This window comes from Myxine glutinosa, chromosome 4 (genome assembly GCF_964187855.1).
Source record: "Myxine glutinosa chromosome 4, kmMyxGlut1.1, whole genome shotgun sequence".
In the NCBI taxonomy this organism is placed as follows: Eukaryota; Metazoa; Chordata; class Myxini; order Myxiniformes; family Myxinidae; genus Myxine; species Myxine glutinosa.
Window position 1 is genome coordinate 101,869,590 of NC_136264.1, and position 12,250 is coordinate 101,881,839.

At 48.5% G+C, this 12,250-nt stretch overlaps 1 protein-coding gene across 2 annotated transcripts in view; it reads left to right on the plus strand.

The window, feature by feature from the left end:
* The window catches only part of LOC137425053 (cellular tumor antigen p53), an 88,134-nt gene that overhangs the window by 9,729 nt on the left and 66,155 nt on the right, over positions 1-12,250 (plus strand). Inside the window, exons 1-3 of one of the 2 annotated variants that reach the window (XM_078776236.1) lie at positions 2,188-2,205; positions 2,409-2,624; positions 11,334-11,382. In XM_078776236.1, the coding sequence (XP_078632362.1) occupies positions 2,449-2,624; positions 11,334-11,382 (225 nt within the window). In that variant the 5' untranslated portion in view covers positions 2,188-2,205; positions 2,409-2,448. Of the gene's footprint in view, positions 1-2,187; positions 2,206-2,408; positions 2,625-11,333; positions 11,383-12,250 lie in introns of those variants that run through there. The other variant, XM_078776235.1, reaches the window with a different exon arrangement.

Genomic DNA, 12,250 nt, shown 5'->3' on the forward strand with positions numbered 1-12,250 from the left:
CAAAAATAACTGCTTCAGCCGTCTTCTCGTGCATGAAAACCCTCAGAGAGTGGTACTATATGACCAGGTTTTATCGCTACCTTCGAAATGACCTTGACCTTGGCATGGAACCTAACCGGAAGTCGGGGATCGCCACTTCCGGTCGCTTCGAAAGTATCATAAATGGATTTAGCGTCATCGAAAACCTCTCTAACGACCCCGAGATCGATAAAATCTCTCAGTTGTTAGGGGAGAAAGTCGCATGGTCAGTCCCGGGGGTCACTGGAAACAAAGCACCCCTTAAAAGGGGGTCCGGGGGTCGGAAAATTTGAACCCCATTATTTTCGAATAAATTGACCTAAAATTAATCCAACAAAGCAAAAAAATCAATTTTAGCACGCAAATCGCACGGGAGCTGTTTTTCATGACACCTCATACCACACTAGTGAACTAATATAAATTAATATACGAACTAATATAAATTAGTGAACTAATACTAAACTAATAAAAATATAAATAATTATAAGGAAATAATTCTCGATGTCTGTCGACAAATTAATTTGTACTTAATTGTTGTCATACCAGTATGTTGATGAAACCTTGATTATTTTCTGTCATTTCATGACATGTCACGGACAAAAAATATTATTCAATCATGGAACAAGTGCATTAGCAACAAGACAGTTCTAGTGGGGGTTTCATAATATTGAAATAAGTATTTGCAAATAATAATTTGGTGGCTGGACATTCTGAGTTAAGGACGTCTTACCGTTACGCATGTTCAAAATGTAAAACTTTTGTCAGTTGTTTTGTAAATTGAAAATTGTCTGACCGTTTTGTTATTTATGGCCAACAGGGGCCGACTATTGTGGTCCACCTGTTGGGCATAGGTGCCACGTTACCGTGGTCCGTGAGCAAGGCCCTTGGCCCCTCCCAACAAAGGGGTCATGCCCCAAAACATTGGGGTCCATGGTGGTGCTCGGCCACAAACAAGTGGTCCATAAGGTGGTGCCCCAAGTTCGTTTGCTCGAGAAAAGTAAAATTCTTAGTCGAGGCAATGGTAGATCACATATTGTCATGGCAAAATCATTTTATGACTGAGGGTAATATGATTACAAATAGGGTTTTTGGAAATAATGTACTATTATATCGAGTATGTCTTGTTGAGTTTTATAAGCAAAATGAAGAAATAAAAGATAGTCTTCTTGGTAAATAATTAAATAATACAAATACACACATATACACACACACATATATACACATACACACACACACACACATATATGCACCCACACACATATACACATACACACACATATACACACACACATATATGCACGTGCACACACACACACACACACACACATACGTACACATATACACACATATACACCCACACACATATACACATACACACACATATACACACACACATACACCCCTGGAACTGTATGGAGATTCCGCTCTTGTTCTGCGAGGCTGCGTAATCGCGTTTTTTCATGACGTCATACGATTAAGCTCCTCCCTTTTCGTGCGACGATACATACGCCAATATTAATACATGGGACCGATATCACCACTGCTAACCTCGCACAAACACGATGACGAAGTTGGTTTCCATCCCACTCTGCTCACTTTGTTCTCCCATACTTTCCGTCTTTGTGCATTTGCAGGGAACCTATACATCTTGGACCCATTCTCCGATTTATTGCTGCATCCAAAGGCGCAACATCCCGTCATTTTGTCAGATTTTTTGATCACCAAACTTTCAGTACTAATTCGTTTTAAGCTGCGTACGGCGTCGATTGATCCGCGATCGCGTGTGAAACAAAATGGCACCTGGAGTCACGTGACCCTACATTTCTGGTCCCCCTATGTTGCTACTCTCTTTATGTAGGTACTCTAGGTGTACCTACGCATAAGGAAGAACGCTATTGAAAATTGGGTCGCCACGTCAAAATCCAAGATGGCCGCCACCATATATATGTCTGAACCTTGTGAGCGAAATATCTTGAAAAATAAACGGACTTCTAATCTGGTGTGTGGGTGTATCTACGCATAAGGGAGAACGCTATTGAAAATTGGGTCGCCACGTCAAAATCCAAGATGGCCGCCTTGCGTCTTCCACTTTGTCAACTCGCATCACTTCACCGACGGGGGACCTCGGCGTAACGCTTATTTTCCATGTATTCACAATGACTTGCGGTCGGCCGATGCACCTTCTAGGTACGTTGGTACAACGAGGTACACAGATACATATTTTTAGCAAATGAAAAGCTTGAACCCAATTTCATCATGCTGGCATCTTGTTTCATACAGATATGCAAAACCTGCTTTTGAGAATCGTTTTCTTCTTTTGAAATACTTTTTAATTTTTGTGCATAGAAGTGATGATGATTTGGCACCTTGCCCTCTGCTGTCGCCATCAGTTTTCTGGTACCGCCACCCAGTGGGTTGGAGAATGGTCAAATGATGGCAGAACTTACTGATACAGGATATGGTATGGCATCTGACGCAAATGACTTGTTACTGCCGCCTCTGGTGATGGAGGGAGATGGAATGCACATGGACAGCAATACAGACTACTTAAGCATCCAGAGAAGTGCATTTATGGATGAAGGCAATGAAGATTTTGAAATATTATGGTAGGTTTATTTTCTTCGTTTTTGGTGATTTAAAACTGTTATTATTGTGTTCCCCAGTTCTTTGCTTTATTTCAAAATAGGTGCAATCCCCTTTTTTTCTTTTTCGATGTGTGCTTTCTCTGTGGAGGTGATAGCTGGCTATTCATTCATCTCTCTGTCTCTCTACAAGATTGAGGCTCGTGGAAGAGCAAAGTGACTGAGGGTAATAACTTACTGTGAGGCAGGGTAGCAACTCTTGGACACAATAAGTAACGGAATGAACCAACAGGAAAAGAGAAGAGAGATGAGGGGGTGGGAACTGCAAACTGTAAGTAAGAGGGTTTTGTTAGTAAACATTAATGGAGATGATAATGATTGTGAATAAGTTTTGGGGTAATGTTATCATAGAAGATGGCAGTAAACCTGCTTGAAGCCCTGGAGAGTAAAGTGGGAGAGCACAGCCTCAGGAAGGCATTGGCACAGACGCTAGAAGCGAGGAACAAAAGAGTTGAGGTGTGCAGTGAGTGACTCTAGTGTATTGATGAATATAACTGTTTGACTGGTGATGGAAGTTGGCATTTTTGGCTTTTACTTACCATTATCTGGCTCCACAATATCTCTCCCCACCGTCCCCCCTCGTCCATCCGTCCGTCCTTCCTTCCCCAAAAAGCCTATGACAGCCTGTGACCCAAACCTAAGCCTATGACTTCTTGAATTATCCAATGTTGTTATATCTTGGAGGGTAAGCTGTGTTGAGCTGCTTCTTACATGGATTATTGCAAAGTAATTGAGGCATGAGGGCTGGCAGGATACCAAAGAGGTATGCACACAACTCTGGGCTGTCTAGCCTGGGTTTAAATCTTGGCCCGGGTATAAACTGTCATCCTGGTGTTTCGCATGTCGGGTAATTCATCAATGTGTGTGCCGTCCCTCATTCAATTAATTCACTGTTGTGGAGACAGGAGTTTGAGTGCCGAACCAGCTAATGCCACCTGTGATTTGACTGACAGGTGGTACATAACATCCTGCCTGTGAGCCACTCATACAGGTTTGGAGAGCAGCCAGGATAGATGAACATCACACCCAGTTCTTCTGCTTGAAGCAGGATAGCACAGCAGGCACTGCTTTCTGCTGCCCTCTATGGGGGATCAGCATTGTATGTATGTCCTTGATTTATATGGACTAGAATATAAGACCCGTCGCTTCGCTGACGGAAATACCAATCTTTGCTGCGATAGCTAATCTATGGGGGGGGGGGGGGGGGGGGAGGATTCCTGGGAGATCCTGCTCTCCATGCAGGGATAACCAACGTCACGTGTTGGCATTTGCAATTTTCACACATGTGTCCATGTGCCCATCCTAAAAATTAAAAATAAATTTAAATATAAAAATAATAATAATTTTTATTATTTGGCTCACAAACTCTCCCGGGAGTTACCCAAATCCATGGTAGTTGGATTTATTGAAATCCGTTAATCCGTTCTCAAGTTATAACATGACAAACAAGCAAACACACAAACAGACAGACACGGCTCCTTTTATAATGTAAATTTATAGATGTTATGAGCATCAACAATTTACCCAAAGCCTCCACTATTGTTTTCTACTATTATAACAGCGTTGACTGTTATTAATACAGATTAGCTTGTGTGAGAAGACACCAAGCATGTCATTTACCAATCTTTAATTCACATCGATCAAAATATTCAAAAACTTGTGATCACAACTCAAAGTAAGGTAAACATGAGTAGCTAATATGAAGTGTTGTGTTTTTTTTTTTTTTTTTTTTTTTTTTTGTATACTGAATCGAGGCTCGTGAAAGAGCTAACATTTACTTCACAAACAAATCAACCAGACAAACAAAATATATAAAAAGAGGGAGCGGAAAACAAGATGGGGAGAGAAGGGGAAGCACACAAACACAACATTTGAGAGCAGGGAGATGTGTGGAAGGGAGAGGGCTTGGGGGGAGGAGGCGTGGGAAGGGGGGGGGGGGGAGGTGGAGGGAGAAGTATAAAACACAAGGACACCAAGGACTTCCAGGACAGAAGTTGGTATTTCAAAAAAGTGGAATTGGGGTGAAATTAGCGGGGGTAGAAAAGATCAAGGTTTTGGATGGGGGAAGATAAGAGATGGTGGTGAACAGCTGTTTTAAAGACCTGGAGGGTGGAGTGGGATTGAAGATAGTGAGGGAGTTTGTTCCAGAGGCAGGAGAAAAGAGGAATGAAGGAGTGAAGGTGAGCAGAGAGTCTTGATTTTGGCAGTTTGACCATAAGAGGGTTGCAGGCAGATCTTGTGCGACCTGTAGGAATATTTGTGGGACAGAGCCCAGAGAGAGCTGGGGGGGCAAGGCCAGAGAGGAGTCGGTAGAAGATGGAAAGACCACCAACCTGCCTGCGGTGAGTGAGTGAGAGGCCCTTGGAGTTAGCTTCATCGCGGGAGATTCCAATGATTCTGAATGCTTTGGTTTCAACAGCGTGAAGACGAGCTAGGTGTGAGGCAGGAGCACCAGCCCAGAGGGGTTTGTTGTAGCTAATCCATCACGTTTGCCAATTAAATCTGATGGCTCACTGGCAGATATTCTTCGTAATTAGCATCAGTTGTTCCTCTCTCCACATTCATGAAGCTAAAAACCTACTTTTTGTACTGCAGAATACAGATCTATTAGGATTAACTATTAGCTCAAAAAATGGCTAAAATTTCAGTGGAAGATCACCATAGAATTGTGTTTTCAACATGGAAAAATACATATATAAATAAGGAAAACCATGGAGTGGAATAGCTCACATAATTCTATTTTCAAGGTGCAATTCGTCACTGAAGCATAATCATAAGTACAGAGAAATATCTGTAAGACAGGATCCCAAAAGCTGTCGTGCATGGTGAGCTTTCTTGCGTTCCTTAAGTTTGTGGAAGAGATGAAGACCTGACGGAGCCAAGTCTGGCCTGGTGATCCTTTGTGGTGGTACTCCATGACCGTCTCTTATTCTCAGGATCGTAATGGTGCATCCAACTTTCATCTCCAGTCATCTCATCTCCAGTCAGTCATCCCAACTTTCATCTCCAGTCAATCATTCCAACTCTCATCTCCAGTCAGTCATCCAAACTTTAATCTCCAGTCAGTCATCCCAACACTCATCTCTAGTCAGTCATCCCAACACTCATCTCTAGTCAGTCATCCCAACTCTCATCTCCAGTCAGTCATCCCAACACTCATCTCTAGTCAGTCATCCAAACTTTCATCTCCACTCAGTCATCCCAACACTCATTTCCAGTCAGTCATCCCAAGGCTCATCTCCAGTCAGTCATCCCAACTCTCATCTCCAGTCAGTCATCCCAACTTTCATCTCCAGTCATCTAATCTCCAGTCAATCATTCCAACTCTCATCTCCAGTCAGTCATCCAAACTTTTATCTCCAGTCAGTCATCCCAACACTCATCTCGTCAGTCATCCCAACTCTCATCTCCAGTCAGTCATCCCAACACTCATCTCCAGTCAGTCATCCCAACACTCATCTCTAGTCAGTCATCCCATCTCTCATCTCCAGTCAGTCATCCCAACTCTCATCTCCAGTCAGTTATCCCAACTTTCATCTCCAGTCATCTCATCTCCAGTCAATCATTCCAACACTCATCTGCAGTCAGTCATCCAAACTTTCACCTCCAGTCAGTCATTCCAACTTTCATCTCCAGTCATCTCATCTCCAGTCAGTCATCCCAACTTTTATCTCCAATCAGTCATCCCAACTCTTATCTCCAGTCAGTCATTTCAACATTCATCTCCAGTCATCTCATCTCCAGTAAGTCATCCCAACTTTCATCTCCAGTCATCTCATCTCCAGTCAGTCTTCTAAACTTTCATCTCCAGTCATCTCATCTCCAGTCAGTCATCCCAACACTCATCTCTAGTCAGTCATCCCAACTCTCATCTCCAGTCAGTCATCCCAAGTCTCATCTCCAGTCAGTTATCCTAACTTTCATCTTCAGTCATCTCATCTCCAGTCAATCATTCCAATGCTCATCTCCAGTCAGTCATCCAAACTTTCACCTCCAGTCAGTCATTCCAACTTTCATCTCCAGTCATCTCATCTCCAGTCAGTCATCCCAACTTTTATCTCCAATCAGTCATCCCAACTCTTATCTCCAGTCAGTCATTCCAACATTCATCTCCAGTCATCTCATCTCCAGTCAATCATTCCAACGCTCATCTCCAGTCAGTCATCCAAACTTTCACCTCCAGTCAGTCATTCCAACTTTCATCTCCAGTCATCTCATCTCCAGTCAGTCTTCTAAACTTTCATCTCCAGTCATCTCATCTCCAGTCAGTCTTTTAAACTTTAATCTCCAGTCAGTCATTCCAACTTTCATCTGCAGTCATCTCATCTCCAGTTAGTCATCCCAACTCTCATCTCCAGCACTTCACGCCTTTTGCCTTTTTGCCGCTCATTGCGTAAACTGTCCACTTCCGCATTCGCGGCAGGTTCATAATTCTCATCAAAATCTAAACAATATTTGTAGAATTTCAATAAAAGCCACGTCACTGTTCATATCGGTAAATATTATTCCATCGTGTTTGGAAAAACTGGAAAATTGGAAAAATTTGAAAATTGGAAAAACAATATAGTGTGGGTGCTGCGCACACACGACTCGATTGCCAGAGAGGTAGGCCACAACGCGTTTGTATAACAAAGAGTCTTTATTCCAAAGCTCGTACTGCAGCACTGAGCGGGCTCGAGCTTAGAGCCCGCATATATATCCCGAGGCCACGCCTAGTCCCCGGGCGTGGCCGATCGGTCGATAGGCGGGGCATGCATTCCAGTTCCCCGCCTGGACGTTCGCGCCACCTGCTGGTGCGCTGAATTCGTGTCCCTTGTGTCCGCCACACGCGCCCCCCCAGAATTCCCACGCACCTGAAGGGTGAGTTTGCAGGGAAGCCGGATGACCCGGCCGAAACGCCCCCTGGCGATGGGTGCCTGTCTGGGGGGTGGCGGGACGGCGGGGCTGGTGGGTGCCGGGGGTCCGACCGCCGGGGGGTGGCCTCGACGCGGAGGCAGAGCTGCTTGCGGGGGTGGTCCGGATTGAGGTGGGCCGGCTTGAGGCGGTCCACGGAGATGCGATCTGGGACACCGCCGATGTCGATGGTGAAAAATTTGTCCCCGGTCTCCAGCACGCGGAACGGCCCGTCGTACGGGGGCCGTAGCAGTGCCCGGTGGGCGTCGTGCCAGACGAAGACGTACTTCGCCGTGCGAAGCTCCGGGGCGACGTGGGAAGGCGGGCAACCGTGGTGTGCCGTCGGCACCGGGGCGAACCTCCGGGCGGTCTCCTGAAGGGCGGAGCGCTGTTGCGCCGCGGACCAAGGAGCCGTGGAGTCGGGGATAAATTCACCCGGTACCCGCAGTGGTTGCCCGAAGACCAACTCCGCCGAGGACGCGCGCAGGTCGTCCTTGGGCACCGTCCTGAGGCCCAGCAAGACCCAGGGGAGTCTGTCGACCCAGCCGCCGTCGCGGAGGCTGGCCCGGAGCGCGGCCTTCATTGAGCGATGAAAGCGCTCGCACAGGCCATTGGCCTGGGGGTGGTAGGCCGTGGTGCGGTGTAGTGTCACCCCGAGCCCTTGCGCCACCGCGGCCCAGAGCTCCGAGGTGAACAGGGGGCCGCGGTCGGACGAGATGTCCGAGGGGGCACCGAACCGGGCAACCCAAGTGGCGATGAAGGCCTGCGCCACATCAGCTGCAGACGTCGCCGCCAATGGGACGGCCTTCGGCCACTGTGTGGTGTGGTCCACCATGGTGAGGAGGTGGGTGAACCCCCGCGAGGGGGGCAGAGGTCCCACCAAGTCGACATGCACATGGTCGAACCGACGCTCGGGCACCGCAAACAGGGCCAACGGGGCCTGGGTGTGGCGGTGGACCTTTGCGCGCTGGCACGCGAGGCACGTCCTGGCCCAGTCGCGGACGTCCTAACGGAGGCCGTGCCAGACGAACTTCGCCCCGACGAGATTCTGGGATGCCTTCGGGCCTGGGTGGGACAGGCCGTGGATGGCATCGAAAACTGGGCGCCGCCAGCCAGCGGACGTGATGGGGCGAGGCCGGCCGAGGGAGACGTCGCATAGGAGGGCCGCGCCCGCGGCGTCGAACGGCACCTCGGTGACGCGGAGGCCCGTGGCGGCGGTCCGCAAGGCCTGGACGCCGGGGTCGGCGGTCTGGTCCTCCGCCATCCGGGCATAGTCGACCTCGAGGTGGACCGCGAGCACGACGGACCGGGAAAGGCAATCCGCCACCGGGTTGTCCTTACCCGCCACGTGACGGATGTCCGTCGTGTACTCGGACACGGCAGAGAGGTGATGCTGCTGCCGTGCCGACCATGGCTCGGCGACCTTGGCCATCGCGAACACAAGGGGCTTGTGGTCGACGAAAGCCGTGAACGGGCGGCTCTCCAGCAGATGGCGGAAGTGTCGGACCGCCAGGTGGAGCCCGAGCAGCTCGCGGTCGAAGGTGCTATAGCGGCGTTCGTGCGGGCGAAGCTGCCGGCTAAAAGACGCCAGCGGTTGCCAAGCACCACGCACCCACTGCTCGTGCACCGCGTAGTCCGACGCGTCGGTGGTGAGGGCGATCGGTGCATCGGGCGTCGGGTGCGCCAGCATGGTGGCGTCGGCCAAGGCCAGCTTTGCGCCCGCAAACGCTGCGGTCATCGGCGCCGACCAGGCGATGTCACCTTTGCCCGGCTTGCCCCGGAGGGCCTCGTGCAAGGGGCGGAGGAGCTGGGCGACGTGGGGCACGAAGCGGTGGTAAAGATTTACCATGCCCAGGAACTCCTGGAGCCCCTTGATCGTGCGGGGTCGCGGGAAATCCCTGACCACCTCCACCTTGGCCGGTAAAGGGACGGCCCCTTGCCTGGTGATGCGGTGCCCCAAGAAGTCGATGGTGGCGACGCCGAAACGGCACCTGGCGGGGTTGATGATTAGGCCATGCTGGCCCAGGCGTTCAAAGAGCGTGCGGAGGTGGAGCAGGTGCTCCTCCCGGGACGCGCTCGCGACCAGGATGTCGTCCAGGTAGACAAACAGGAAAGGTAAGTCGCGCAAGACGCTGTCCATAAGCCGTTGGAACGCCTGGGCCGCATTCTTCAACCCGAAAGGCATCCTCAGGAACTCGAAGAGGCCGAAAGGGGTAATGACGGCCGTCTTCGGGACGTCGTCCGGTTGGATGGGGACCTGGTGGTAGCCCCGGATGAGGTCCACCTTGGAAAACACGGTCGTGTTTATATATAAACCATATATATAAACCATATATATATACTATATATATATATATATATATATATATATATATATATATATATATATATATATATATATAGACACAGAGCAGGCACTTAACAATATTAACTTAGGCCCAGACACAGGGCCCACTCACACACGGGGAGAAGAAGAGAAGAAGTTTGCGCGTCAAACGTCGGTCGCTCCGGGGCAGCTCGCCCGGCGTGGCTCTCTGATGTTCACGGCACGTATGCTGGAGAAAGCAGGCAGGAGGAGATCGCGCATCTGTGGCCCGGAATGGGTCGTCTTCCCAAGCGCGATTAATACAGCGCAGAGCGCAGGGCACGGGGCACGGGGCAAGTTCGTGTACAATCTCGATCACCGGCAATTCAATGCACTCGTTCTGCGGCGCGTTCTCGTGCGTTCTCAAGCTCAACTCGACTCCACTCACTCTCACAGGGGCTCCGACTCAACTGAACTAACGCGCAACTCTCTTGAACTCAACTGATCTGAGAACTCCGAACTCATCTCTCATCTCACAGGGAACTCTCGTCTCACAAGGAACTGTGGTGGGGGGGCTCGGAGCAGGGTTACGTGGCTCCGCCCCGGCCCTCCTCGAATGTTCCAAACCCAACCTCTCATCGTCGTGGTTAGCCACTCCCCTCGAGCCCTGATTGGCGGCTCGTTGCTTACCGGCCACTCCTCCTGCAGCGCCTCCCTTCGGCCTCGCCAGACTTGTTCAGGCCTGCCACGTGGCATGCTATTGCCAAAAGACCGCCCTACTCACGGGCCTGCTCAACGCAAAACTAACACAGGACAGGACTACGCTTACATTCACTAAGAAATAATTGAACTATCGCGAGGCTTCATGTTGTGGTGCGTCTACCTACGAGGGGGATTATCCTTTATTCCAAAACCACAGGGGGCTGATCAGGGGATCAGCAGGGGCTGATCCGGGGATCTCATCAAACCGTCCGATCGGTAGTAGCGACGGGCGGTGTGTACAAAGGGCAGTGATTTGATCAACGCGAGCTGATGACTCGCGCTTACTGGGAATTCCTCGTTCGTGGGACACTGTCTCAAGCCCCAGTCCACATCACGGATGGGGCTCAGCGTTTTACCCGAGCCTGGCGGCGAAGGGCAAGGTACATGCTGGCCCGTCCAGTGTAGCGCGCGTGCGGCCCCGGACATCGAAGGGCATTAACATGCATATGCATATATATGCATGCATATACTGTAGTCAAAAATATCTGAGGTGCATGTACAGTACTTGCTGTGGTTTTCAAACACTCATACACCACCAGGGAACCCCCAACTCTTCTTAATTTCACATAACACCATCTTCATTTTCATTTATTTGGCTTGTATTCTGATTTTTGCAACTACTGTATCTTTTTTTGTAGCAGTCGGGACTCTCACTCTGTAATGTTTCCTCCCACTCTCCCCTTGCCTTTCTCTACATTCCCTTTATATTTAAGGCACGAAGAACTCAGCGATATGCTGTGTCCGAAAAACAATGACACACAGGTATGCATCGTTAATTGATTTTAAAATTGATTTTAAACATGATGCCTGGTTGATTTCATTTATTTATTTTTGAATATTGTTCTCATGTCTTTACAGCAAAAGATTTCTTTTATGTGGTTAATTGCTGTTTGGTTAGTTTAGAATAATGTTAATTATGCACATGTAGTAGTACTTAGACCCATATAGTTAGTAGTCCTGTTCCAGAACTCGGGGAGTTGTGCTTCTCAGCTGAGTCTTAATCAAGCCGTGTTTTGGTTCTCAACTTGGGAAATAACTGGGATATTTTCAAAGAAGTCATGATGAAGCAAAGTAATTGCAGTATCTTGCAAGTGTGTGCGGTAGAAATGTGCATTAATCTATATATCAGACGTGCTTAGAATGGTCATGTTATTTTTATTTGAGTGTGAAGATTCCCCCCCACCCCCTCCGCCAAGCTTAACTATGAACCTGCCATTGTGCATCGTGCAGAGGGGGTGGAGGGGGTTTTGCATGTTTTTAGATCTTAAAGAATTAGGTAGAAGTAACAATGAAAAGTGAAAAGTAGAAGTAACAATAAAAGAATGAAATACACATTTAAATAATATCAGTAATATGAGTACACATAATAGCAGTATGCTTCTGATCATTTCATTGATTAATTGTAGTATTGTTTTGAATCCGATTGTGGTGACCATTTTGCTAACATATGGAAGCACCACTTAATCGTTTGCCGAGTGGATTGCAAAGTGATTGATATGGAATGGCTTTCTTTGAAGGCCATAGCAAGCAGATTGCTAACGGAACATGCCCGGGATCTCATGGCACGGATAGCTCTGGGTTAACTTTGATTGGCTGTGGTTGTTGTTTTCGTTTATGTGCTCCTTCTGTG